The sequence below is a fragment of the Apus apus genome, chromosome W (assembly GCF_020740795.1).
Source record: "Apus apus isolate bApuApu2 chromosome W, bApuApu2.pri.cur, whole genome shotgun sequence".
Taxonomy (NCBI): domain Eukaryota; kingdom Metazoa; phylum Chordata; class Aves; order Apodiformes; family Apodidae; genus Apus; species Apus apus.
Window position 1 is genome coordinate 10,715,259 of NC_067311.1, and position 26,932 is coordinate 10,742,190.

The following is a 26,932-nucleotide window of genomic DNA, read 5'->3' on the forward strand; positions in this document are numbered from 1 at the left end:
TGACCCAAATAATTAGGCCTTTATGATTGCACAGCTTGAGATGATAATTGAAGTATCAGTATTCCTTCCACAGTTTTAATTAAATCTAATATTCAAATACAGATCGAGTGTCATTTCACCTTAATCTGATCAAGGAGTATCAGACAGTTGAGCATTTCCTCAGACCATGACATCTTAATCACTTTCCCTGGAAGGGCCAGGTGTGAGACAAAGGTTGGAGCCACACCTAGGCTCCTCTCTGAGAAGGAGTTGAGAAAGCAAAGGGGTCCAATCTGAATCTCCCTGGGTTGCCCTACCCAGGTCATGACAACATGGTAGAGAGCAGCCCTGTGGAAAAAGACCTGGGGGTCTGATGTGCAATTGCAGCCCAGAAGGCCAACCACATCCTGGGCTGCATCAAACTAAGTGTGGCCAGTAGACCGAGATAGGTGATTCTGCCCCTCTACTCTGCCCTGGTGAGTCCAGCTCTGGAGCCCCCAACACAAGAAGGATGTGGACCTGTTGGAGCATGTCCAGAGGAGGGCAACAAAAATGATCAGAGGGCTGGAGCACCTCTCTGATGAAAACAGGCTGAGGGAGTTGGGGGTGTTCAGGCTGAAGAAGAAAAGACTCCGGGAGGACCTTATAGAGACCTTCCAATACCCAAAAGGGGCCTATAAGAAGGCTGGGGAAGAGCTGTTCACTAGGGCATATAATGATAGGATAAGGGGTAATGGTTTTAAGCTAGAAAAGGATAGATTTAGGTTGGACATTAGGAAAAAGTTCTTTAATATGAGGGTGGTGGATCAATGGAAAAGGTTGCCTAGAGAGGTTGTGGGGGCCCCATCCCTGGAGACATTCAAGGTCAGGCTTGATAGGGCTCTGAGCAATCTGTTCTAGTGTGAGATATCCCTGCTTATTGTAGGGGGGTTGGATGAAATGACCTTTAGAGGTCCCTTTCAACCCAAGACATTCTATGATTCTATGAAAGAAGGGAAGAAAATGTGTAAAAGATGATCCAGCAACCTTTATACAAGTTGCAAACTTCTCTAGCAGAAATGTCCATCTGGCCAACAGATTATACCTAATCTGTGCTAAAGACATCATGGAAAAGGATGTGCTCATCAATCTAAATCTTACTCAAGTTTTTTCTACACAACTTTTAAAATTATTTTTTTTCCCTCCAAACACACATTTCTTAAAAAGCAGGTACTCTCTCTTACCCTGAGATGCTTTTCCATTTGAACAGTATCTCTCAATTGCTTCTTTAACATTATGGCTACTTTTGAGAAGTTCATATAGTGCCTATAAAATAGAAGAAGCCTTTAGAAAGAGTCAAAGCTTGCAAATATCCAATCTAAACTTCTGAAACTAGTCTTTCAGTGAGCATATGTAATGTATAAAAAGAAGATTTATATTTATACAAGATTAAAATTTGCAAATAACAACAAAAAGCAAAACTATCCAGAACTTGAGGCAAGGTTTAATTAAATAAATGTGAAACATTATATGTAATTATTAGAAAACCTGGAATTGTCAACAGCATGACAATCAGAAACATCACAGATCACTACAATGCCAACATTCAAATACTCGTAACTTTAAGCAAATGCTTAAAATTACAAATAAGATCCTGACCCAATAGCATCTAATTAAAATTTAAAAAGAAATTTAATATTGCTGCCTTTATAATACAAGGCAGAGAAAGAGAACACATTGCTTCATAATTAATGTGTCACAAATGGAACAGAATATAAAATATACTTGTTCATTGTCCCGTATATGTAGTCCTTCGGGAATTCTGTCAATCATGTTTTCATTTCCTGTTCTTAAGGAGGTTTCAAAAAGGTATTCTTTAATTTTGTTTTCTGAGATCACATCAGGTTTCCAAAGTAAATGGTCTTCATTTTCATAGGCTGTTAAAACATAAATCCATTAATGCCAGGTGTGACATTTTTAAGGCTATAACATAAAAATCTATTTCACAAAGAACAGGAATACAGAAGTAATCAAATCAAGTACCATCATACCACTTTTAAATTGCAGCTCACTTTTTCCCCAAAAGCCTCAGTTAAGAGACAGACTCTGCAGTGTGGTATGGTGAAGAGACTCAGGTTCCATGAGGATGAGACAAGGGACAGAACTCTTGAGACAGTCTTTACAGAGGAGCAGCTTCTTGACAGCTAGATGATTCAAGTCAAGTTATGCATATGTAATTCATCATCTTCATATAAACAAATGAGCAAATCCACTCAGTTTTGTTCAGCTGTTTTCAACAAATAAGCTATATTTTACAATAAAAGAGTGAAAGCTATTACTTTAATATTTCAAATATTACATGTCAAAAAAAAAGGCAGCAGCTAGCAGGTCATTTTTAACTAAAATTTGCCAAAACTTACTTAACAAAATGTAAAACTAGGTCTCAATGTGGAAATTTCTTTTTCCATTCACTAACAACTGAATGCCAACAACTTGTACATTCCATATTTTACAAGCAATCAGGATGTATAGTCCTCCTTCATGGTATACTTGAAATCACGTATGCACCTCTTCAGTAGTTTATTTGAAAAAGAATATAGGAAATATTCAAGAGTTGTCCTGAACCTTTGTCTATGCACACATTTAAATTCTAGATTAAACTATAAATCCTTTACTCTGATCAACAGACATGATTAACATTCCACATGTTTCATGTACTCTCTTGGCAATACAAAATTAGACTTATTAAATTCAAGCACACACAAGCATAATGGCAGTTACAGCAGAAGATATGAAGATTTGCAAATCTCTCATAAAACTGCAGGAAAGAATATTAAGCTAAGGTGAGGAATAAAATTACATCTCCTTTGAAAGTTCTGTTATGGCTTAAGAACATGAAAGGCTTTCAAAAAGATGTGTTATAAGTGTAAGGTTTATAGAAGAGCAGAACTGCCTTCTAGCACAATTCCAGTAGCTGGGACTACATAGTAGAAATATAAGCCCCTGTTTGCCATCACAAGCTCTTCAGGGAGTACAGAAGAGGCTTTCACAGAATCCTCCACCCATACAGCCAGGTCCAACCTCTCCAAGCACTGCTGATGCTCAGCTTAAACCTCCATTATCAACTAAGACAACCCAGCACCTCTTGCTGGAGTCCAGGCCTGATATTCTCAAGAGGAACTCCTCAAGCTCTCCCATCCAAAACCTACCTCTGCTCTTGGTCATGCCAGCAGACAATACTCTCACTGGTTCTTTATAGCACCAGCTCATTCCAGAGAAAGTTGTCAGATTAACATCTTCCTGATCATCCTCTGGTTATTTGCCCTTCTCTAGTTCTCAAATAAATCAAGATGTGTAAATAGTAAAAGAACTATCCAGATAAATCTGGTTCTTACTCCTTCATTTCTTACAACTGGTAAGCCTCATGCTTGAATCTTAGATAAAAGAAAGTTTCCTTAGGTCTCTTAAGCAACAGGTGATGTTCACTTGCTAATGCTTCCAGCTCCATCCATACTAAACATTCCTCTACTGCAAAGGAACATTCTTCAAAAAGCAGTTGGTAATGGTGAAAAGACTATTTACTTCACTAGAATAATATTCCCATGAAATGTTACAGTTCAAACACAACTTACAGAAGAAAAAACAGAATATTCCCCAATCTGTTCCTTAATTTCACAGCTGTTCCACCAATGAGTAAATTTATTTCAATATTTGCTTTTTGAATTCCACAGCTATGTAATATACTTTTCTCATGATGAAAGGTTTCTAAAGATACCAAATAACACTCTTAATAAGTTATTTTTTCTACTCTAGCACAACTGCAGTTTTTAACCTAAATTTACACAGTAATAACATCATACTTAAAAGCAATGTTTTTCTAAAGACAAGGTGTATCAGGACCTACATCTTCTATTAATGCTATGGAAATTGCCTTGTTTTGCATATCCATTTTGTAACCCACACTATTGTGGTTTCCAAAAAACAAGCAAAGAAAGATACTGTTTTGAAGATTTCAATATAAATTAAGTTACATACCCACAGCCCAGTTATGATACTCTGATAAAAACATTTCCTTTTTGACCCACGGTTTGTTGCCTCCAACTATTACTTCAGAATTAACATTATTATCCACCCTCCTATGTCATCTTGAGAAACTCCTCTCAAAGTTGTAGAATTACATTTCTGAGTTATAATTATGTGGTTGTGTTACTTCAATTGACTTGGTTTTTTTGTTTGTTTTTTTCTTTTTGAGGTCTCTTGGACTTCAATGAAGCCACAGAATTTATCTTATAAATTTAAATAATATTTTTTCCATTAACAGCTATGTATGAACATAAGATAAAAATTAAACCATCAGAAGAACTTACCCTTTTCATTATCACTGTATTTGCCAAGGTAAGGTGGAATTTCAGCTTGATACTGTAAACCAACCATTATTTCCTGATGATGTAACAAAAATAACAAAAGAATGGTATTAGCTTTAATATTTTGTGTATGGGAGCATTACAAATTTCATTAACATGGCTTTTTGCAGAGAATTCCAGAATTAAGGTACTATTTTAAATATGTACTATAAATCTTAATGCATTTTTCTTAAGAGTAAAGTTTTTATTGTTTTTTTTAAAGATATTGTTATTACCTTTTTCAAATCTTCAGATGAATTACCATGGTCTGCCTCTATGTCTTCATCATCTGATTCCTTATCTCCATCACATGTAGTGTTTGCTTCAGGCACAAAGAAGTTTTATTTTAGCTAGGAAGAATTTTCAGTTCAAACACAGAACTACAAGATATCCTTTACTTTTGAAAGGAGCCCCTGCTTTTATTTAGGGAGACACTCATCATGAGTCTGTTGATCTACATTTCTATCAAACTAGCATGAAGTGAGAAAGCAATTCTACTTGTATATTACAGAACTGAAACATTTACCATCACAGCAACTGAGACAATCTACTGTATTTCTAACAGTCAGAAGGAAATTAGATCATTTTTCTTCATAATTTTCTACAATAGAGGCTTATACCTTATAGAAAAGGTATGAGAAAAATAGAAAACTTCCAGGGCTATGACTTAGCCCCAGGTTAATTACAAAGAAAGTAAAGTTGAAGGCAAGTCTTTATTACCTACCAAAGCCTTTCAACAGAAGTTTTAATGGGCATTCAAAACATTCCTTTAAACAAGGCTGCCTCAGCATGGAGTGAAGACATAGTAGACATACGCAAAACAGAATAAGCAAAAGACAACAGAAGACTGCTTATTCCTCTTTAATCTTTTTTTTCTTAGGAAGAAATACAGCAGAGTACTCCAAGTAATTAAAATACAGTACTCCATAGAATAACTCATATTTTAGAACCTGGAACACTGGGATCAATTCTCGGATCATTACACCCGAGTGAAGGATGCACCTCCCAAGGGACAGTGGACATCTGATGCCTACAGGACTTAGGTTAAAACTGTCTAGATATCAGCTTTAATCAATTAATCATGCCTGGGAATTGGGGAATACTTACTTAGAGTTCAATTGCTCCCAGAGACTATCAATATTATTCTGTGTGATAACTGTATTAACCTCAGTAGTTTTACCTCGCTTGTGTAGAGAATCAAAGTTAATCAGAGGTCATGCTCATCCAGAAGAGTACGGGTTTGTTGAACTTGATGATACTGATACTAACAACTAATTTGGGAACATATGCCATGGACACATCTCACATGCCTTGGGAAAAGAACATGCACATCAGCTTGACCCAGGAGATAGCTAAAACAAGCAACAAGTCCAGCTGCTGGATTCGTACTCACTTCCCTGAACATTCAGAGAAAGAGGCACCTATGATTCTTGTCCCTATTCCTTCCAATATCTCCTGGACCAACCTCTGGATAAACACAGCCCCTAATAGAGATAAGAAATTAGAAACCCAATAGTGGGAAATAATTACTCCAGTACCAAGGAACAAGTATTGTACTTCTATACAAATGTGCAAACCCCTCCCCCCCCCCCCCAAAAAAAAAAAAAAAGGCATGGCTAAGGTAAACTGTCTAAAGGATACAACATTCTTTGTGAGAAGATATTGAGGATGTGCCCAAACTCTTTCAATGGTAAAGCCTTTTTGTAAAAATTGGCCAGTCCCAGAAGGAAGAGGTTGGTGTTGGACATACAGAGACAAACCAGAAAGGTGTTACCAGCAAATTGGTCAGGAATTTACACTTCACAGGCTATAGTCTCTAATGTGACCTTTACTGACAAACTGAAAAAAGGTTCCGAACCTTCATCAAAAAAACCAAGAGGTAGCAACCCCCTGGTTAGGAGAAATGTCACATTTCACTCCTTTGCCAGATGGTTTGTCCCTTGGCTGGTAGTAAGTGAATTGGAAAAAGCAATAATAAATATCTCAGCAGTGACAGACAACTGAAAATAAGGCTGCTGATGCAATCACAGCCCTCCTAGACGAGGCTTCGCAATTGGCCAAAATTGTGGAGCAGGACAGGACAGCTTTGGATATGCTCTTGGCATCAAAGGAGGGAGCATGCACACTAATAAAGACAAGCTGCTGTGTGTATGTGAACCTGGGTGGAAGAATATTCACAGACCTGAAATATGGCAACAGGCCTGAGTTTTACATGAGATACAAAAGGATGATGCCTCTCTTGGATTTACTGAAACATGGAATTGGCTTACTTCTTGGTTTCCAGACTTAGGCAGTTGGTTTAGAAGAATTGCAGGATTCATAGCAATTTTAATATTAGTGTTTGTGTGTTGCTATGTACTTATACAGTGCACTTTCACAGAATCATAGAATGGTTTGGGTTGGAAGGGACCTAGAAGATCATCTAGTTCCAACCCCCCTGCATGGGCAGGGACACCTTCCACTAGACCAGGTTGCACAAAGCCCTGTCCAACCTGACCTTGAACACCTCCAGGGAGGGGGCATCCACAACTTCCCTGGGCAATCTGTTCCAATGCCTCACCACCCTAACAGTAAAGAAATTCTTCCTAACGTCTAACCTAAATCTCCCCTCTTCCAGTTTAAAACCATTACCCCTTGTCCTATCACTACACACCCTGATAAAAAGCCCCTCCCCAGCTTTCCTGTAGGCCACCTTCAGATACTGGAAGGCCACTATAAGGTCTCCCTGAAGCTCTGTTTTCAAAGAGAACTTCCAGTCTTAATAAGAAAATGCAATGGAACCTGCTAAAATATTAGTGGGAAAATATGCCCAAGAAGGAAAAAATGAGCGAGACTTAAATATATAAAAGATTTTAATCAATTAAGTCTCAAAGGGGGGAATTTATGTCAGTTACTAATTGAAATAAGTAAAATTTTGGGGGGAAATCACATAAAAGAGAACAAGAGACACGCAGAATAAAAATAGAGCTTACATAACAGTGAAACAGTAAGAATTAGAGAAAAAACACATCCCAAGTAGTCAACAGCCCAACCTTGAGAAAGCCCTGCAAGACAGATGAAAGGGATGGAAAGCAGCACTGCCCACAACTTATTTTGGTTACAGCCTTGAGCACTAGGTAGGAAACAGACTAACTGGATTTACAGTATTAACATTAATATATTAATTAATCATTAGCATACTAAAATTCATACCCACAGGCTAGAGGGACCCCTACTAACAACAAGCCCCTTACTCTTTGAGCATAGTGAAATTCCTGAGCATTGCCACTTTAAATGGAAGCAAGGAATTAGTTGACCGATCATGTGTGCCAGTGATAGAATAAAGTTAAAGTATTTTTCTCATGTTTTCGGGTATAAAAGTAGCACTTGCATTTTGGGAAACTGAGCTTGCTTTGTGAAATACCACCCTGTTCCCTTTTCTGTGCGGAACTGGATATTAAAGCAAATATCTTGACTCTGTGCATGGATTGACTTCTTGCACACCAGGCTTTCAGGACAACAGTACTAGGTTCTGAAGTAATTCTATTATTTTATCCCCAGCAGAATGGAATCTACAGTTCTGATAACATTAAAGCTGGTTTTTTATTCTCAATTTTCAGTAACAACATGCTCATAAATGGGGTTGCAATTTTAATTTCATCACAACTAAATAGAATCGTCAACATCAGAGACAATTTCCAAGACTGTATGGACTGAGACTCCTCTTTTGTAGTCATTACTACAATCACTAGTCTATCTCTTTTTGCTGTTAGAAGTAGCAGGCAAGAAGCTAACATGAATGCATGAAACAACAATATGCCTGGATAATAATATGCAATTATTTTTCCAATTAATCCAAAATTAATAAAATATCCCGTGTGTCAGACATGTTTATCTTAAAATGAATGTTATATTAGAGAAATGGACAGGGATCAGAAAAATGATGAAACTGTCAACAGCACAGAAAAGTGACATTTCCCTCCCTGAAATGGTGGATATTCGATTTTAAAATGCCCAAAAGTTCTAATAGAGAAAGAGTAACATTCTGATAAAAAAACCCCACAATAGCTGATGACTGTTTCTTAATCCTGAGTAAGGCTAATCATTTTTTCCATAAAGTTGCCACATTTTCAGTGTCATATTCATTAAGTGTTCATAAGCAATACTGAAGTGCTAGCAAGGTTGGGGTTTGCTTAACTAAAAAAGGACATTATAATTTTTAAGGTTTTTGTATATCTCTCTCAATACAAATGTCTTACATTACACAATCAGCAGCATGCAAAGGGTACAACTGCAGATGACCGAGACAGCACATCCCCCTTCTCTAGAGGGATGAAAACCCCAAAAAATAGCTCAATATATTTGTCAAATTAAAATTGTGATAAAAATCCTCCACATTGCCTATTACAGTTAATTTGTTCACTGGTGTACTAGAGTTGGAGCAATGAGGAATATCTCATCCAGGTTGGATAACCTCAGATCTTTCCCATAATAGCCCATGGGTAGTGAAAATTTGGTGGTCATGAGTTCATAGGCCCCATCCCATATAAAACAGCTTTGACTCATGAAGTCCTATGGAAAACTGTCGAACATGTGAAGGGAAATAATCACAAAGAAAGCATGTTCCAGTTCACATCCACAAGCTGAATATAGGGGTCACTGGCTTAAAAGCAGCAGCGAAAGATTTAGTAGAGAAACACTAATTTAAAAGACTGGTTTACATATTCATGTAATTCAGTAAAGTATTGAAAATCACAAAAGAGCATTCCTCAATACATTAACTATTAATTATTAAAAGTTACTGTATTTGTAGAAAAATTAGTTTTAGGTAATCAATAATACCAAAGACAAAATTCACATACAGCATATCCTGCAAAGCACTTTCCTCAGTTCCCAGTAAAGTCAGCACTATTCTGCAATTTTTGTATTTTAAGCTAGGAAGCTATATATAAAGACTAAGACTTTTTGAGTACTATTATAAAATTAGGTTTCCTACATCTTAATGGCCGAGGAAAGAAGTCAGTAGCCTCATGTGAAGTAACTGATGGTGTCAAGTCATCAGCAGAGGATTGTGTTTCTTCATCATCACCCGACAAGAGGTCTTTAGCTATTTCCTCCTGTATCATTAAAATAAAAAATAAAACCTCAGACTGACTATTAAGTATAGACTGGTGAGCATTTAGATTCTGTAAATTGTAAGTCACATTAATTAAAATTAATTATTTTACCATAAGTAATTTTAGCAGACTGTCCTCTCAATTAAAAAGCTAGTTTGCTCCCCCTAAATCTCAAAATAAATATAACTATTAATTTCAGAGTTGAACACAGGGGGACTTATTTCCCCTTTGTCTTCTATTAAAATAAAAGCACAAGTAGTAACCTCTGCAAGCATCAAATCTCAGATGTTCCTCCAAATGCATCCAATGAAAAATGCCAGTGGAAATCTTTAGAATTCTGTCATTCTTTGCATCACAGTTATACTAAAACTCTAACAGGCTGTTACCCCTTAAACTCTGGGGGAAAAATAAACCAGAACAGCCAGGCACTTTTGTAGACTTTGTCTGAGAAGATTTACAGATAACAGACAACCCATTACCTTCCCCCCAAAAAAATAGTTTTGTAGAGAAAAGCAAGAAAAAGAAAAAACACACTTCCTTCACTAGCAGTCATGTTTGAACCCTTCTGTATAGAGATTAGGGAGGGAAATAACTGTATTAAACAAGTTGACTACATTTCTGTAGCCTCAACACAATTGTGACTCCTAATGAGAATCAGACATGCAGAGCTATCATATCGTATTTTGTGTTTATAATTTCATCATACTTACAGAAAATGTAGAGACACATGTACTACCTACAGATTTTATAATACAAACTACTAGCTGCCTATGCCTTATAGCAAAAAAACAGATTAAACTATCAAAATTCAAAGTTAGCCTGCAAATTACAAAAACTGTGTTTCATGGTTTTATATTAAACAATGCGACATATATAGTCATAGAATCATCAAGATTGGAAGGGACCTTAAAGATCATCTAGTTACAACCCTCCCGCAAGGGCAGGGACACCTTCCACTAGACCAGGTTGCACAAAACCTCGTCCAACCTGGCCTTAAAAACCTCCAGGGATGGGGCATCAACAACCTCCCTGGGCAACCCCTTCCAGTTCCTCACCACCCTTATAGTGAAGAATTTCTTCCTAATATCCAACCTAAATCTCCCCTCTCTCAGTTTAAAACCATTACCCTTTGTCCTATCGCTTGTCTTCTCTGATGAAAAGCCCCTCCCCAGCTTTCCTGTAGGCTCCTTTCAAGTACTGGAAGGCCGCTATAAGGTCTCCCCAGAGCCTTCTCTTCTCTAGGCTGAACAGCCCCAATTTTCTTAGCCTGTCTTCATAGCAGAGGTGCTCCAGGCCTTTGATCATCTCGGTGGCCCTTCTCTGGACCCTCTCCAACAGGTCTATATCTTTCTTGTGCTGAGGGCACCAGGCGCGGTCTGACCAGAGCAGAGGGGCAGAATCACCTCCCTGGCCCTGCTGGCCACACTCCTTTTGATGCAGCCCAGGATGCAGTTGGCTCTCTGGGCTGTGAGTGCACACTGGCGGCTCATGTCAAGCTTCTGATCTACTACCACTCCCAAGTCCTTCTCCTCAGGACTGCTCTCCAGCCATTCTCCCCCCAGCCTGTATTTGTGCCTGGGGTTGTGCTGACCCAGGTGCAGGACCTTGCACTTAGCCTTGTTGAACTTCATGAGGTTGGCATTGGGCCGCCTCTCCAGCCTGTCAAGGTCCCTCTGGATGGCGTCCCTTCCCTCTAGGGTGTCAACCACACCACACAGCTTGGTGTCATCCGCCAACTTGCTGAGGATACAGTCAATCCCACCGTCCATATCTCCAACAAAGATGTCATTGCACATAAAACAATCTCTCTCACTCAGCAAAGTTGAGACCTTTCCAAATTATATGCATTTGAAAGGAACATTCCAAAGCATTCAGGAGTGCATTTTAAAGTTAATCACAAAGGTTTGATACATGACATGTATGTTGGAAGCCAGAATTATTATTTCTGGACATTGTGTACATTCAACAAAATACAGATCTTTTCAGAAAAGTTCCTCATATAAAAAAGGAAATCTATTTAAAGCTTTCTGGATGTGTTTTAGAAGAACGGTTAACTTATTCATTTTTCATTTGTAGTAATCAACTAAAGTTGCTATGCATGTCTAAGTGTGATAATTATAATTAGATTCAGATCCTCAATATCCTTGAAAAATAATTAATTCAGAGTATAATCACAGAATCAGAATATTTAGGTTGGAAAAGACCTTTAAGATCGAGTACAACTATAAACCTAACTGCCAAGTCTGCCACTAGTACAGTAACTCTTAATTGTATATTGAAATTGACAAAGATATGTATTTTGTAACATCTAGAGATAGAGAAATATAATTTAAGGTCACCTGGATTTCTGCTTTTAAACCATAATACAGGAGAAAATAATTCTGACTCACTTTATCTAGAGTCATATCTGGAAGTTCGTCTGCAAGTTCACTTGGAGAGCTATCTGCACTGGAACCGGCCATAACTGGAATTGCAGGCTCATAACCATAGAATGCCAGTAAATCTTCCAATGGCATGCTTCCTTCCTAATACAAGATTTACAAACATTTCAATATATTGCCAACATGTAAACAGTTTAGGCCTAAAAGGCTAAGACATATTTTGAAAATCAAAAATAAAAAAATATATACAATATATACAATAATAACAAAATCAAAATACTGCAGGTGTTCAGGAGCTTCACCTTGTTTCAGTGCAGTCTGTATTAATGTATGACAAATGGTACGACTGTGTTTCCACCCCTGGGGCAGTACAGAGCCCAAATATAATATTAAGCTTAAGGCCAGTGTTTTAATAATAAATTTCCCAGGCAAAACATCACTAAACACTTCAGAGCACAGCAAACTGCAAAAGCCAACACGAATCCTTAACACATACAGAAAAAAAAAAGGAGCATGGCACAGATCAGATAAACTAATATTGAGGACAAATAAATATCATGACCAAAAACTGTTAACAGATTTGACCAGAGCTTATTTATATCTGTTATCTCAAACCCTTCATGCCCCATGTTGAGCTTCAAAAAGGACAGTTGTGGCCGTTCACTCACTCTCCCCTGCTCGGTTGGGATGGGATGCAGGGGAAGAATCAGAAGAGTAAACTTGAGAAAAAAAAAAAATGTGGGTTGAGATAAAAACAGTCTAATAATTTAAAAGAAGTAATAATCTTTTTTCTTAATGTAAGGAAGGGGGGGAGGGAAGAGAGAGCAAGTAAAACCCAAGAAAGACAAGCGACGCAAATGAAAACAATTGCTCAGCACCAACCAATACCCATCCAGTCCCCAAACAGCAGGGCAGTGTGAGGGGCAGGAAAGGCCTTGACACTGTGTAAGCACTGTTCAGCAGCAACTAAAACATCAGCGTTTATCAACACTATTTTCAGCAAAATCCAAAACATAGCCCCATACAAGCTACTATGAAGAACATTAACTCTATCCCAGCCAAAACTAGTACAGAAGGTAATAGGAGAAAGACAGCTAACGATACATAAGCAAAAATCAAGAGAAAGGCTTGGTTTAGTTTCAACAGCTTTTGATCAAATTATTTTACTAAATATCATCATACTTGCATCCTAACACAATTAATTTTAAAAAACCCTTCCAGTTTATTGTTTTGTTACCCGATTCAAGTCAAAGAATTAGAAATATTTTCCAATATTTATAACTTTAAGTTATATTAACTTTAAAAATTTAATCAGTGTAGGAGTTCAACAAGAAATTACTTGTTTTCTTTAGTCAGCTAAGATCTTAGACCTGCAAACTTTTCACAATGGGTAAACATAAACTCACGTTCAAGTCTTTCCAGGATTGGGACATAAAGTAATAAAGTGCTTAAGATGAGTGGTGCTCAGTTCTTTTTTCTTCTATTATAGAAGAAATAAGAATTTTGTGGAGTAACAACTCCATTTTAACCACCAGACTTGGCAAGCTGCTTGGTATTATAAATGCAATTTCATAATCAGCAAAAATGTAATTGTAAAGGCAGCAGGAGAAAAAAAAAAAAAAAATCACTAGTATAAACATTGTCAATTCTACATTTAGAAAATTTGGTTTTACACAGACTACAAAAACACAGCATTATATTTAATGCTAAAAATTACACTTTCCTGGAATTCTGTTGAACAAAATCTGCAGTTATGCCGAGTGATGTACGTGGGTCACTGAATGCTAACACAAGCAGCATCAGTTTGTGGATGTTAAGCATTCAGCAGGTGTTTAAAATGGGTGATGCCCTGCCATGGATAAACAAGAGGTGTAAATAGAAAAAATGTATGTAAAAAGGAATAAGAAAAGCCAAGGAGCACACTGGTCATTTTGTACACCCATCAAACTGATGAAACTGAGACAGAACTACATTTTATGAAGCAAATGACTGTGATCTATCAGGTCTAAAACAGGATTCCGTTTCCAGATTGGAAAAATAAAATCTGACCAACAGAATGAAACACAGCTGTCTCTTAGTAGCATGCAAAATGCACAATTTCAAGTAAATTTCAACTTATAAAACTTAAAAGTTACATTATAGAATGCTAAAACCCGCTTCAGTAATTTCCCTTCCAAAGTAAAAATATTAAATGAAAAAGAAGAATTGGAACTTAACATCTTTGAGAAGCTAAGTTCAGCTTTATTATAAGGATGCACTGCTATATTCTAACCAAACCTGAATGTTTTCTTTTTTTTTTTTTAACAAACTGCAAAAGGCATTTTGCAGGAAACTGCATTATACAATACAAACTAAAGAACAGGTTGAACGTTCTTTACACTAAAAAAGGTATAATATATATGGACATTTAGGAGAGAGCAAGTCACTCTTACCTTTTCTAAATCTTCGATTTCAGAGCTGAAATTTTTGTTTTCTTCTATGATTTCCTCCTCTTCAAGAGTTCGCTCATCATCATAATCATGTACCAGCATTTCAGCAGAAGGGTCAAAGTCATGATCCTCAGATGACAAAGAGCCAACTATCAAAAAACCCTAATTTGAGTCATTTTTTTGTCTATACCACCATATGAAGTTATATTACAGAAAAAAAATAAGGTTGCATTGATTTTTACATACAGGGTCAGAACTCTCAATGGAATAATTGGAACAAATTCCTAACTACCTGACAAATTCAGCTATTTTAGCTGGCCTTCCCTTTTCATACTTGTAATAGGTGTATTTTTCTCTCTTGCACTATAGAGTACTTGGAAGAAGCATCTAAACCACTAAAACAAGGTTTCAGAAAGTATAATCCCAAATTAATATTTTACTGAATAGAAAATTATTCAAAACATCCTTGAAATCATCATTAAGGTATAAAGTCCACACGTCATAAGATTTCAAATGCGGCTAGACACTTGATTTATAGACTCCGATTCTATTTATATGGTAACTAACAGTTTTTCACTGGTAAACAGCTAACTTAGGTTGCGAATCAGCTTCCTACTAACAGCAAAATAAGCAGCAAGACATTTCAGATTAGTTTAACCTCGCAGATGAGATCTTTTATTAAAAGTAATTTAATTATTAGCACTTGATCTAAAAAGGATGAACGAACAGTGTATTTTCAAGAAATATAGAGGAAAAAATAAGTAACAAAACGCTTCAAATGGATCACATTAATTAACAAGTCATTGTGACAGCTCTGTGGTCCAACAGACACTTTTTCATTAGTGAAGAGGATACTCATAAGTCATAAAAAAAGTACTGTTATTATTTTAAGTGCATTTTGTCAACTGTTAGAAAGATTATAATTAGATTTAACAAGTTTTAAAAACACAAACATTCTGCACCAAATAGTGTTCTGCAATGAAAATTACTGAAATACAGTGTTGTTCTTTAATGTTCACTTTCTTAAGGCTTTCAGGATGGAGAAAAGAAACAGATTAGGGTATTTCTCTTTCACTTCTGTTTTCCCCTTCTATCTCTTACATACTAGTGCTCTGCTGCAATTCTTGGCTTACAAACAGCAAATAAAAAGTTTATTAAGAATTATTTCCACATAAGAACTTCTAAAGAAGTTTTGAATGAAATAGCTAAAATTTTTCAGTGCTTTTCTTGTGACTCTTAAAGCACCTAATTAATTTTTCAGCAAGTGTTCATTTCTAATATGCAGGTAATTAAAGTAAACTTTGTCCAGTTATCTCACTTAAGACAATACTGTGCAAGTTTTTAACACCATACCATATGGAAACAGTCAGACCAAAAATGTTTTTTATTCACATGCTATTCATATTATGGTCTCATAGAACTCTCAGTATAGCCGATAATACTACTGTGATTACAACACTATGCGTTGAATGTTTCTATTGTTGTGGAAGCTCTATTCCACTCACAGACTTTAAATAAAAAAAGTCCCACTTGTTCAGTAGCTCTGAACACTCAACATCTCATTTAAAATATTTAAACCATATTCAAATAATATGAGCTAAATAAATTTAATGAGTAGCTAAAAAGATTTAAAACAGCCAATGCTGAAAGCAGTTACACAGAAGCAAATGCGTTCACCAAATGAGTAGCCCTGCTGATGTTAAATATGCTTACTTGTGTAAAGTATTCCAAAGAACCTTAACAGCAGTTAAAGCCTTAACAATTACATATCATTATTATTTTAAGCATTTTCTGATATTATAAATAAGTCAAAAATTTACACAAGCCTGCAGTTATCAGCAACAAGAGAAGCAGTCTCTCTCCAGGCTATATGGCTTTACAGAGATGCTGACTTAAAAGTGCTAAAAAACTTTGTTTTCATTTTGGGTTCTGAGCAGCCAATTACTAACTGCGAACAGAGTTAAGGGAAGAACTCCACAGTGCACATCTCCTCTTAAAAATCAGGTAGGCATCTAGTTACGTGAACATCAAGCGTTAGGAAAGCTACGAAGCAAGAGCGTAACTTTGGGAAGGAGCAGGAAGGAGAGCGCGGCGCGTGGACAGCAGGCTAGGTACCGGGACAGGAGGTGGGCGAGAACGAACCTGGGCTCGAACTCCCAAAGGAAGCCTGCGGGGAGAGGAGTGAACGAGGTGAGACGCGGGCTCCCTCCAGCCCAGCAGCAGGTAAAGGGTTTCCATTTCACGCCCCATCCCCCCACCTCCACCCCCGGAGCTGCCCCCTTCCCACTGCTCTGCGCTCCCCGCCGGCCTCACCCCCGGCCCCCATCCTGCTCGCTCCTTCATCCCGTTCACCCTTCACCCTCTCCGATCCCTCCTTCCCTCACTCGCTCCTCACGTGCCGCTCTCCTTTCCTCCTCCCCTGGCAGAAGCCCCCAAGGAGCCACGCCGGGCCTAACACTCCTGCTCCCTCCAGCCCTAGTGGGACATGACAAGAGAAAGCAGCAGCGGAGGAAGCCAGACCAGCTGCCTCTTGCTCACTCCTCCTCCCTCCCGCCAGGCGTTTCTCCATCGCCCGCGCTGCAGCAGCGATGCCCAGCTCGGCCCGTGACCCCCTCCGCACCCGGCCCGCGCCCCCCTGCTCGGCTTGTCGGCCGCCCACAGGCTGTAAACCCAGTACCCGCGCTGCGCTGCACCCGCCGTGCGGCCTAGTCGCGCAGGCTCCCACTGCCTCAGTGCTGTCGGCTGTCTCGCCAGCCACCCCGCGCCGCCGAGCCACCCCGGAAGCGCCTTTACGGGGATGGCGAGGCGGGTGCGGGGTGCCTGCCGGCGGGGGGGGCCCCGCGAGGAGTCAGCCGAACACCAACACCCTAGCCCGCTTTCCCCGCTCACCTCCGCCATATTGGGACGATCGGGCTGAGCAACAGCGCTGCGCCGAGTGCCCGGATGGGGCCACTAAGCCAATAGCAACCGCCGAGCTCCAGCCAGAGACGGCCAAGGAGGGAAGGAAGCGGAGGAGCCGACGAGACCAAGCTGAGGCGGGGGAGGAGGCAGTATCGGGAGCCCGCCTCCAGTGGCACCGCGGCCTCCTGACCCGGTTGGCGAGTGCTCTGCCTACCTTGGCCCCGCCCCGTCCGGAGAGGGTGCTCAGCGCCAGCCGCGGAGCTCATGCCTGATGGCTGCGGCCCTGGCTACCGCTCTGGCTACCGCCCTCTTGCTGCCCGCCCGGGGAAGCCTCGGCCAGCAGAAGCTGCCCGCACCGGAGCGAGGCGTGGTGGGGCGAGGCGAGCGACGCTGGAGCTCTCGCTGTGCTGCCTCATGGGCCCTGAGGCCGGCTGGAGCCTAGGTAAGTCGGACACTCCCCAGCTTCGGCGCTATGTCGCACCCGTCTGGATCAGCTTGACTTGCAGTCCTGTCCCGGAGCCAGGAATACTGTGTGGAAACGCTACCCCACCCGATTGTGTGATCTGCTCTTCACTCCATATTGAGCCCCTTACTATGTGCTGGCGTGGAGGAGGACTAGGAGTTATGCTAATGTGAGAAACGTTTGTCGTGCCAATGAACAGGCCCACACAGATCCTTCAGCGAAGCACAGTTTATTTACATTCTTGCAAGAATGGGTGACCTAAACAAGTAGGCACACCCATAGTAAGGTGAATAACGGTTTATATTCCCTATTCCCGACGCAAAGTTCCCTCCCCTGCTTCCCCACTGGCTGGGTACTCCAGGGTTTACAGCCTATCCGACACTTCAAATTATCCTATAAGTTTCCCGCCCCTGTTTGCACATTCCATTCTAGCAGTTTACTTTTTACCTTTTAAGGTAAAATTTTGACCTTTCTTGCCCCCTTGGCTGTCTTCCCAATTAACAAAATGATCTATACCTACTGGTGTCATCCTGCCCTGAGGAGCAAGATAGAAGTGGCTTTGTTTGGTCTTATCTTGGGCCATAAATCCTTCTTCCCCAGATGGAGCCCAATTCGCTCCCTCAGTTTCTTGGGCCGTAAACCACTCCTGGTGTCCTTGGAATGTGCAGATATCTCACTTCTCTCAAACAAACTATTATATTCCTAACACTAGGATATATATATAAAAAAACCAAACCCAACACTATGTTTCTAACACTAGAATGCAAAAACAACACTACATTTCATTTCTAACAATATCTCTAACACCCTAAATGCCCGTGTCTCAGCTGTGGAAAAATCGGTTGAGAAGTGGAAGACACTGGTGATAGAGTATCCAGACTGGAGAGGGAGAAAGACACTTATTCCTCTCTTGAATGGATCCATGTATCAGCCATTATAAACAGAAGCCCTCCTAGGAGACCAGTTCAGGTTGGGCAGAACCAAACATGAAGGTCTCTGTGGTCTACTCTGCACAGCCATGGTGAAGATATGAGCAAATGGGATGGCAAACCCACCACTGCTCTGCATGCAAGAGTATGGCAGCTGCAGGGTGGTGCCATTAGAGGTAACGGTCCCAGAATGATGACCGCTCTGGTCTCCCAGGAAGTAACTGCTGGTCCAAGCAGATGGGTTTCAGACTCAAATGTGAGTCCAGTACACCATGCAAACCCCTGTGTTACTTGTGGATGCCATGCTCAACATTAGTGGGGCCCTGCCTCCAGCCAGGTGGAGGAAGGGGACAACCGAGTTTATTGGACAGTGTGGATTGGGTGGCCTCTCACAACAGAACCACAGAGTTATAGAGCCCTGGTGGACACTGGTGCACAGTGCACTTTGATACCATCCAGTCACAGAGGGGCAGACTCCATTGCCATCTCTGGAGTCACTGGTGGGTCTCAAGAATTGACTGTGTTGGAGGCTGAAATTAGCCTGAGTGGGAATTATTGGGAGACCCATTGGATAGTAACTGGCCCAGATGCTCCATGCATCCTTGGTATAGACTTTCTCCAGAAAGGGTACTTTGAAGACCCAAAAGGGTATAAATGGGCCTTTGGTGTAGCAACCATAGAGACTGAGGGCATTAACCGGCTGTCTACCCTGCCTGGTCTCTCTGATGACCCTTCTGTGGTGGGCATGATGAAGGTGGAGGAACAGTAGGTACCAACAGCTTTTACTACAGTACATCGTCAGCAGTACTGCACAGAGACTCCCTGCTCCCAATACATAACCTGATTCTTCAGTATCCTGGTTTGAGCCATGATGAAGCCAATTTTCCTTTTACTGATTTTTTTTTTCCTTCAGTAAGCTTTTTTTTAAAACTAGTAGCAAAGTGTTCTAAGACTGATAGCAGCTGGAATGTTTTTCTAACTGCTGGGTCTTCAAGGTTGCACCTTTACTCTGCCGGCTCAGACACTACGGGGAGATCTATGACACGCTGTTGCAAGCTGGTACCGGGGGGGTACCGGCTGTCAGGATACTTTTACGACTCCCCCTCCCGATGTGGAGGGGTTTTTGAATAAGACCGAGGGTCACACGTGGCGCTGCCTCTCACAGAGGAACGGCCACCGCGGGACCGTATTTCAGGGTGGTAGCTAGAAAGCACCCCCACCCCACCACGCTCAGAAATTGCCTCTAAAGCCAAGGTTTACTCCACAAACTAATAGGTTTATTAAGGCTTAACACAAACCGAGGGATGATGTTTAGGGACAATGCAAATGTAAATGGCTACCAGGGCTATAAATATGTATGTAGTAAGAAAGTGTCCTTTAGGGAGGCAATGCAAGGGTGCTTTTAAGGGAGAGGGTTAAGGACCAAAGGGAGGAGGGAAGGAAACCCGACGCCGGTCCTCCTTAAGAGGTCGCGCTGTGTGTGCGAGTATGAGGAAAGGAATGTGTGTGTGTGTGTGATGATGTTACCCTCCGGCGGCTTGTCCAGCGTTGGTCGGTGGCCGGAAGGCAGGACGGCAGGTCCGTGGTGTCGGAGGGGCAGCCTCTCGGCAGCGGGTGCAGCGGCCGCTGGTTTCCCCTCCAGCGGCAGCAACACGGGGAGGGGGCTCCGGCCCCGACCCCAGGGCTCGGGACCCCGGCACGCTCGGCGCTGAGGCTCAGGCTGGACCCGGGGCAGGCAGGCAGGCAGGGTCCCAGCACCAGTGTCCGCAGCAGGGGGGTGTCCCAGGCAGAAAGCGTCCGAACGGGCCTCAGGGAGGGGGGAAGGGCCCACCTGCTGCACTCGCCGCCTTTGATACCCCCCTGACCCACTTGTCCAGTCAGTGTCACTGTCCAGAGCCAATGAGCGTCCATGAGCTCAACGTTAGGGCGGTGACTACCAGGGGCACAGGATGGCTTGTTGCCCATCCTTTCTGTCCCGGACCACATCTGTTGTTTTGGGTTCAGTTGTCCTTGAGAAGCAAGTCTGTTTTACTTTGTTGGCTGGGGATAATCAGGAGAGGCCTTCGCTGGCTTAAAAGGCATTTTGTTTAGACTTATGTGGGGAAGAAAAGAACAGTTTCCCACACGCGTGTCGTCGTCGTCGTCCCCCCCCCCGCCCCATAGGAGGCTGAGTTAGACAGAAAGCAAAATTGGCCAGAGATATTCCATATATCTACGTAAGCTCAGAGGAAGGTCAGAGATCACAGAACACAACTTCCTTCCTGCTTCTTCTTCCCTTCTCTCCCGTCCATGGCCGGCGTCCGGGGAGGACCCCGTCCATCCATCACCGTCGACCCCCAGGCTCAAGCTCTCCTGACCCTCATCACTCTCCGCTTTCTCCAGCAGCAGTCTGGAATTCTTCGGGACTGTTCCCAGCTAAGGAGAGTGCTGTAGGAGTTGCTGGGGGTGGGGGGAGGCGAGAGGCTTTTGCACATACCTGAACATATTTGTATATTATTGTATATATTTTCTTATATCATTAGTGTTTAATTAAAGCTGTGTAGTTTAGTTTTCAATCCGGCCAAGTCTCTCTCTCTTTTTCTCTCTCTCCTTCCCTACCTGGGTGGGAGGAGGAGGGGATCGAGAGCATTGTTGTCGAACCCGAGTCAAACAGTGACAGCAATATGCAATTGTTCATGTGGTATGCAACCGAGAGCATTCTGCTCTGTGTAGCTGCTCGTTATTGTTTCATCATTTATTGACAGAACTGTAGCCATAATCAACCGTATAATTACCAGCCTAGTGGTCCTAGGGTTTATGATACTGATCTTTATGGGGGCACTGTATGTGTACAGTTACAGCACAAATCCTAAAGTGACTGGAACTGTCTATGTTGGTAATGCTGGTAGCATGTTCAGTTTTACCTCTCCATTTTCTTTCAAGCTGAATCTCCCAGCTCTTGATCTGAATAGTATTGTTGCAATAGGGATGCTTCTGCTGAATGTTTATAATGTATTGTGGATACGTAGGGTGAGGTGTTGCTCCACTCACTGCCACTCTCCCACAGGCAATGCTGCTGCCACTGCTGCCACTGCCACCCGTGATGCTGCAACCACCACTGCTGCTGAGACCACCACTGGTCCTACTAAAAAAACAGCTGCTTCTGCAAGTACTGCTACAAAAATACTGCTTCTACAAAGATCAAGTCCACTCCCTTTCGAATCAAACTAGTTAATCCTGTGATCAGGAGCAAGGCAAAGGCAAAATGCTCCTCCCTTTTTACCCACTCCCATCTGAGACATCCAGAGTTTCTTCAGGCAATGATAGAGACTGAAATTGAGGAAGCACACGATTCTAAATGGGTTATGGAGCAGGTATCTCTCAAACAGATAAAAAAACAGGCCCTTCTCAAGCAGATAGAACAGCAGGCCCTCCTCAATCAGGTGACGATGATGACCTTGTCCAGCCTTTCTCTATGAAGGAACTGCGCCTCATGAGAAAGGACTTCTCCTGCACTGACTGTGAGGGAATTCTTACTCGATTGCTCTGATGATTTATAGTGGGGCTGAAACCTATAACGTGGACGAGAGTGAAGCCAAGTAGTTGGGATCCATGGTCAGAGATGCCGGTATTGATAGAGCACTTGGTAGTAAGATAGGAACTACCACCCTGTGGGACCGACTTCTTTCAGCTGTGAGAGAGAGATACCCCCACAAGGGCAACATCGAATGGCGCCGAAGCAGAACACCCACTCTTGAGAAAGCCATCACATACTTGAGAGTTATAGCTGTGAGAGAGGTGATCTATGATAAAGATGGACTTACAAATCCTGATGATGTTCTGTGTGACACACAAACGTTCCGTAGGTTTGCACAGGCTGTACCAGCAGCACATGCCCATATATTCTCCTTCATGGGATGCTCTGATGATTACACAAGACCAACTGTGCGTGAGGTGGCTTTCAAAGCACGACAGTATGGAATCTCTGATTCCCATCAGTTCCACACCTCAGCCATTGAAAAAATGACTGACAGAAAGAATAAGATGCTGAACAGATGGGGAGGTAAACCCCATAATCTCCCTAGAGACAACTGGTCACGTGTTGCAGCCATTAAGAAGAGACATCCTGCTACGAGACAGCAGCGAGAGAGACAGGACTCACTGCGACGCCACCTGTGGTATCTTGCAAAATTATTTTAAAGAGGTCATGAGAGTCTGGGACAAGAAACCCACCGATATTCTCCAGATACGCGAGCAAGAGCTACTAAACAGAACAAAGCCAGGAGATGGCTCTTCCAAGAAGAAGGCTGCACCAGTCACCACCCAGAGTGGAGCATCGAACTCTAATGCTCAACCTTAGAGGTGCCCTGCCTCCAGCCAGGAGGAGGAGAGGGACAACCGAGTTTACTGGACTATGTGGATTTGGTGGCCTGGCACATTAGAACCACAAAGATATAAAGCTGTGGGAGGCGACGGGAGAAATGCAAACGACCATGATGAGTGATCAGCAAGTCTCGTTTATTGACTCCAATCAGGCAGTATTTATGCTCTCAATAATGAAGCTCATACATAGTGCAAAGCTAAGCTCACCATTGGCTAACTATTAATGTTAACCACGCCTTTGATTACATTATTGTAGTTAGTGTTCCCAGGCTAGCTTTCTCACTCTCATGTCCAAGTTCCCTCTACCATATCTTGTTATTGTATAGCAGTTTTTGTGCTCAAGGACATGCTGTCCTGGTTTCTTGCAAAACTCCCTTTTCTCAGCTCTTACAATTAACCAGCTGTATCATGTCTACGTGACCTTTCTCATGCAGCCAGTCTTCTGCAAGACTCTCCACATTTCCCCTGTTTTCTTTGTGGAGTATTAGATTAGCCTGAAAGGCTTGACTTAACATGCGATTAATCATTTTCTGTAAGCAGCTTAGTATACATGGTGATATTAACAAGGCTAACAAAATCATTCCAACAGGAATTAAGGCATATTGTATGATTCCTCTTAGCCAAGGGCCTAAACCTAGACCTTTGAGCCAGCCGTCAAGGCCTAGACCTGTGTCTTGTTGTAAACGGTTGGTAAGCTGTTGGAGTTTTGACAACTGGGCATGGATTGACATCGAGTGATCAGAGAGGTTCATACAGCACATTCCTTCAAAGTCTTCACAGCTGTGTCCTTGCGCTAACAATAAAAAATCTATAGCTGCCCGATTTTGCAGCATAGTGTGGCACACCGAGTCTACATCTAACAATAATTGTGAAAGAGCGACAGAAGTCATCTAAAGGCACATCTACTAAACATGTAGAGAAAGGGTTACCTGGCGAGGACAAAGATAGGCATATTGCCTCTTGACCTGTTTTGTTGGCTAGAGTGACCCATATGTTTTCTTTTGGTTGAGCTGGGGCTGGGACCCATACGGCAACTCCTGAAACAACAAGAACACCTATAATTGTTAAAACAAAAGTCCTCATTGTCTTCTGGCGTCCCTACGCCAGGTGTTGTTCTGTAACAGGTTCCTGTGGTGGTGGGCTGAGCGCATCGACAGCATCCAACACTGGCTTAGTCCATCTTGCTGGGACCCAAAGTGGACCTGTTGGGGTGGAAACACAAAGATACCCTCGACCCCAATATAAGACCCTTGCTGGCTCCTGCCATTGACCTGTTTTGGGGTCTCTGTATCTAACCCTCACATTTTGCTCCTTTTGTCCTGTCAGAGGGACATGATGCTTGATGGCAGCAGGTTCTTTATTTTCTCCAAAAACACAGAGAAAGTTTAGCACAAAGAGACATTTTAGCAACCTTCCCTGAAGATCTTTCGTGTCAGAGAACTTCTTTAGATATCTCTTCAAAGTGCCATTGGCTCTTTCTACAATTGCTTGCCCTGTTGGAGAGTTGGGGATACCTGTGATATGTCTGATCCCCCATGACTGCAGAAATTCTCTAACCCTTTTGCTAGAGTAGGCTGGGCCATTATCTGTTTTTATCAGCTGTGGTGTTCCCATTACCACAAAACAGCTACTGAGGTGCCTTTCCACATGTATGGCCTTCTCCCCAGCCTGAGCGGTGGCCCATATAAAGTGACTATAGGTATCTATAGTTACATGCACATATTTTAACCTCCCAAACTCGCCTACATGCGTGACATCCATCTGCCAGTTCTCGTTGGCTTTCAAGCCTCGAGGGTTAACTCCCAAACCTAAACCACAACCTCCATTATGGTGACTACAAACTGGACATGACCTGACTATGGCCTTGGCTTCCTCATATGAGATTTTAAATTCCTTCTGTAACCCCTTGGCATTCTGATGAAACATAGAATGTGCTTCTCTGGCCAATGTTTGTTGTGGTAAAGGTGTTCCTTGTAACACTGACACTAGTTTGTCTGCTCGTGAGTTGCCTTCTCCTAATCCTACATCCCATTTATGACTCCTTATGTGAATAACAGAAAAAGGGTGCTGCCTTAACCTGATGGCTTTCTGTAGTTGTATAAAAAGTGCATGCAACCTTTTGTTTTGGACTTCCCTAATATAAGCTTCCTCTATTCGTTCACACACCCCCGCTACATATAGGGAGTCCGTGACAATATTAAGGGGCCCTTTTAGGTTCAACATCGCCCACACCACCGCTAGCAGTTCCATTGTTTGTAAAGAATCCATGTCGGTGGCTGGGAGTAGCTGCTGTCGCCAAGCTTCTCCTTCTTGCCAGGTCACCGCCGCTGATCTGGATTTTCATCCGGCATCGGTGTAGGCCGTCACTGCATTCTCTAGCGGTGTTAAAGATCTCTTTGGACGTTGCATCCAGCCCCACTGTCCAACCCAACTCAGCGGTATACTGGGAATCTTGTCCGTGGCGATCACACAGCTGGCCCCCAATACTGCGTCCTGTAGCTCCATGCTATTGCGTAGATACCACGTCAAGGTGTCTTTCGGCATAGGTATCCATATCTGCTCTGGCTCCACTCCTGTGACTTGCAGCGCTCGTTCGCGCCCCTTTTTCACTAAATCTGCCAACATTTCAATTTTCTGATAAAGGGTTCTATGTTGTTGCAATGGGGGAGAAATCCATTCTAATACCCATACCTCCCCAGTTTTCTTTTCCTGCTGAGCTAAGGCACCCAATAGATATTTAGGGCCACACCAGATGATGAGCTGTATCAGGAGCGTAAAGTCCCGTCTGCGTACACTGCCGCAGAGCACACAGTCAATTATTTGTTGTAGAGCAGCTTGTTGCTCTGCCGTGACCATGACTGGTTGCATGGGGTCAGTACCCTTGAGTAGAGGCCTCAGCTGGTCCAGCAATTCATTAGGTATGCCGACAACAGGGCGCAGCCATTGTAGGTTTCCTAACAGCTGCTGAGCATCATGTAGCGTAGCTATTCGCGTTGTTAATTGCAGTTTTTGTGGGGACACTGTTGAATCTGTGAGCATCCACCCTAAATACTTCCAGGGCGCCGACATCTGGATTTTTTCTGGGGCTACTACCAGTCCTTGTTTGTTTAATGTTTCCTGTATTATTCTAACGTGATGGTCAGAAAATGATTGCTGCTGTGCAAACAAAATGTCATCCATATAATGATAGATGATCATTTCAGGCCACTTTTGACGTAGCGATTGGAGGGCATTATCCACATACAACTGACAAAGTGTAGGGCTGTTTCGCATACCTTGTGGTAATACAGTCCATTCAAAGCGCTGATCAGGCCCTTCTCTGTTTAAAGCGGGCAGTGTAAATGCAAACCTTTTGATATCTCGAGGGTGTAGGTCAATTGTAAAGAAACAGTCTCTTAGATCTACTATTAACAGGGGCCAATTAGATGGTAACATGGCAGGGTTAGGTAGTCCTGGTTGTAGGGTTCCCATGGGCTCCATCTGATTATTTACTGCTCGTAGGTCATGTAACAGCCGATACTTTCCAGATTTCTTCTTAATAACAAAAATAGGGGTATTCCACGGGCTAGTCGATAGCCTCAAATGTCCCTGATCAAACTGTTCTTGTACCAGCTCATGTGCTTGTTCTAAACTTTCCCTTTTCAATGGCCATTGCTTAACCCAGACTGGCGTATCAGTAGTCCAAACCAGTGGGATCGGGAAAGTCCATGCAATGACCGTTAACCCAAAGGGTGCTCAGTGGTTAATACCATTCCCAGTTGAGACAGAATATCCCTTCCAATAAGGCACTGTACCGTTGGAGGCAAAGGCACGATGGAAAACACATTGTGCAGCGTCTTCTTGTCAATGGTTACCAGCAATGTGGGGGATCGCCTGGCCAGGGTCAACCCACCCACTCCGGTGACCGTTGACATTGATGCTTGTAGTGGCCAATGTTGGGGCCAACATTCTGGGGCAATGATGCTGGAATCTGCACCAGTGTCCAATAGTCCTTGGAGGGTTTTCTTTTC

General features: G+C 42.1%; 1 protein-coding gene across 2 annotated transcripts in view; it reads right to left on the reverse strand.

Moving 5' to 3' along the window:
• Positions 1 to 17,365, reverse strand: part of LOC127395178 (mesoderm induction early response protein 3-like) — a 30,925-nt gene extending 13,560 nt beyond the window's left edge. For both annotated transcript variants that reach the window (XM_051641724.1, XM_051641723.1), the window contains exons 1-9: positions 17,157 to 17,365; positions 16,410 to 16,434; positions 14,271 to 14,416; positions 11,848 to 11,982; positions 9,337 to 9,457; positions 4,598 to 4,683; positions 4,326 to 4,398; positions 1,744 to 1,895; positions 1,203 to 1,284 (exon numbers count right to left, since the gene is read on the reverse strand). In XM_051641724.1, coding sequence (XP_051497684.1) covers positions 1,203 to 1,284; positions 1,744 to 1,895; positions 4,326 to 4,398; positions 4,598 to 4,683; positions 9,337 to 9,457; positions 11,848 to 11,982; positions 14,271 to 14,416; positions 16,410 to 16,434; positions 17,157 to 17,165 — 829 coding nt within the window. In that variant the 5' untranslated portion in view covers positions 17,166 to 17,365. The remainder of the gene's footprint in view (positions 1 to 1,202; positions 1,285 to 1,743; positions 1,896 to 4,325; positions 4,399 to 4,597; positions 4,684 to 9,336; positions 9,458 to 11,847; positions 11,983 to 14,270; positions 14,417 to 16,409; positions 16,435 to 17,156) is intronic.
• Positions 17,366 to 26,932: the final 9,567 nt, after the last annotated feature.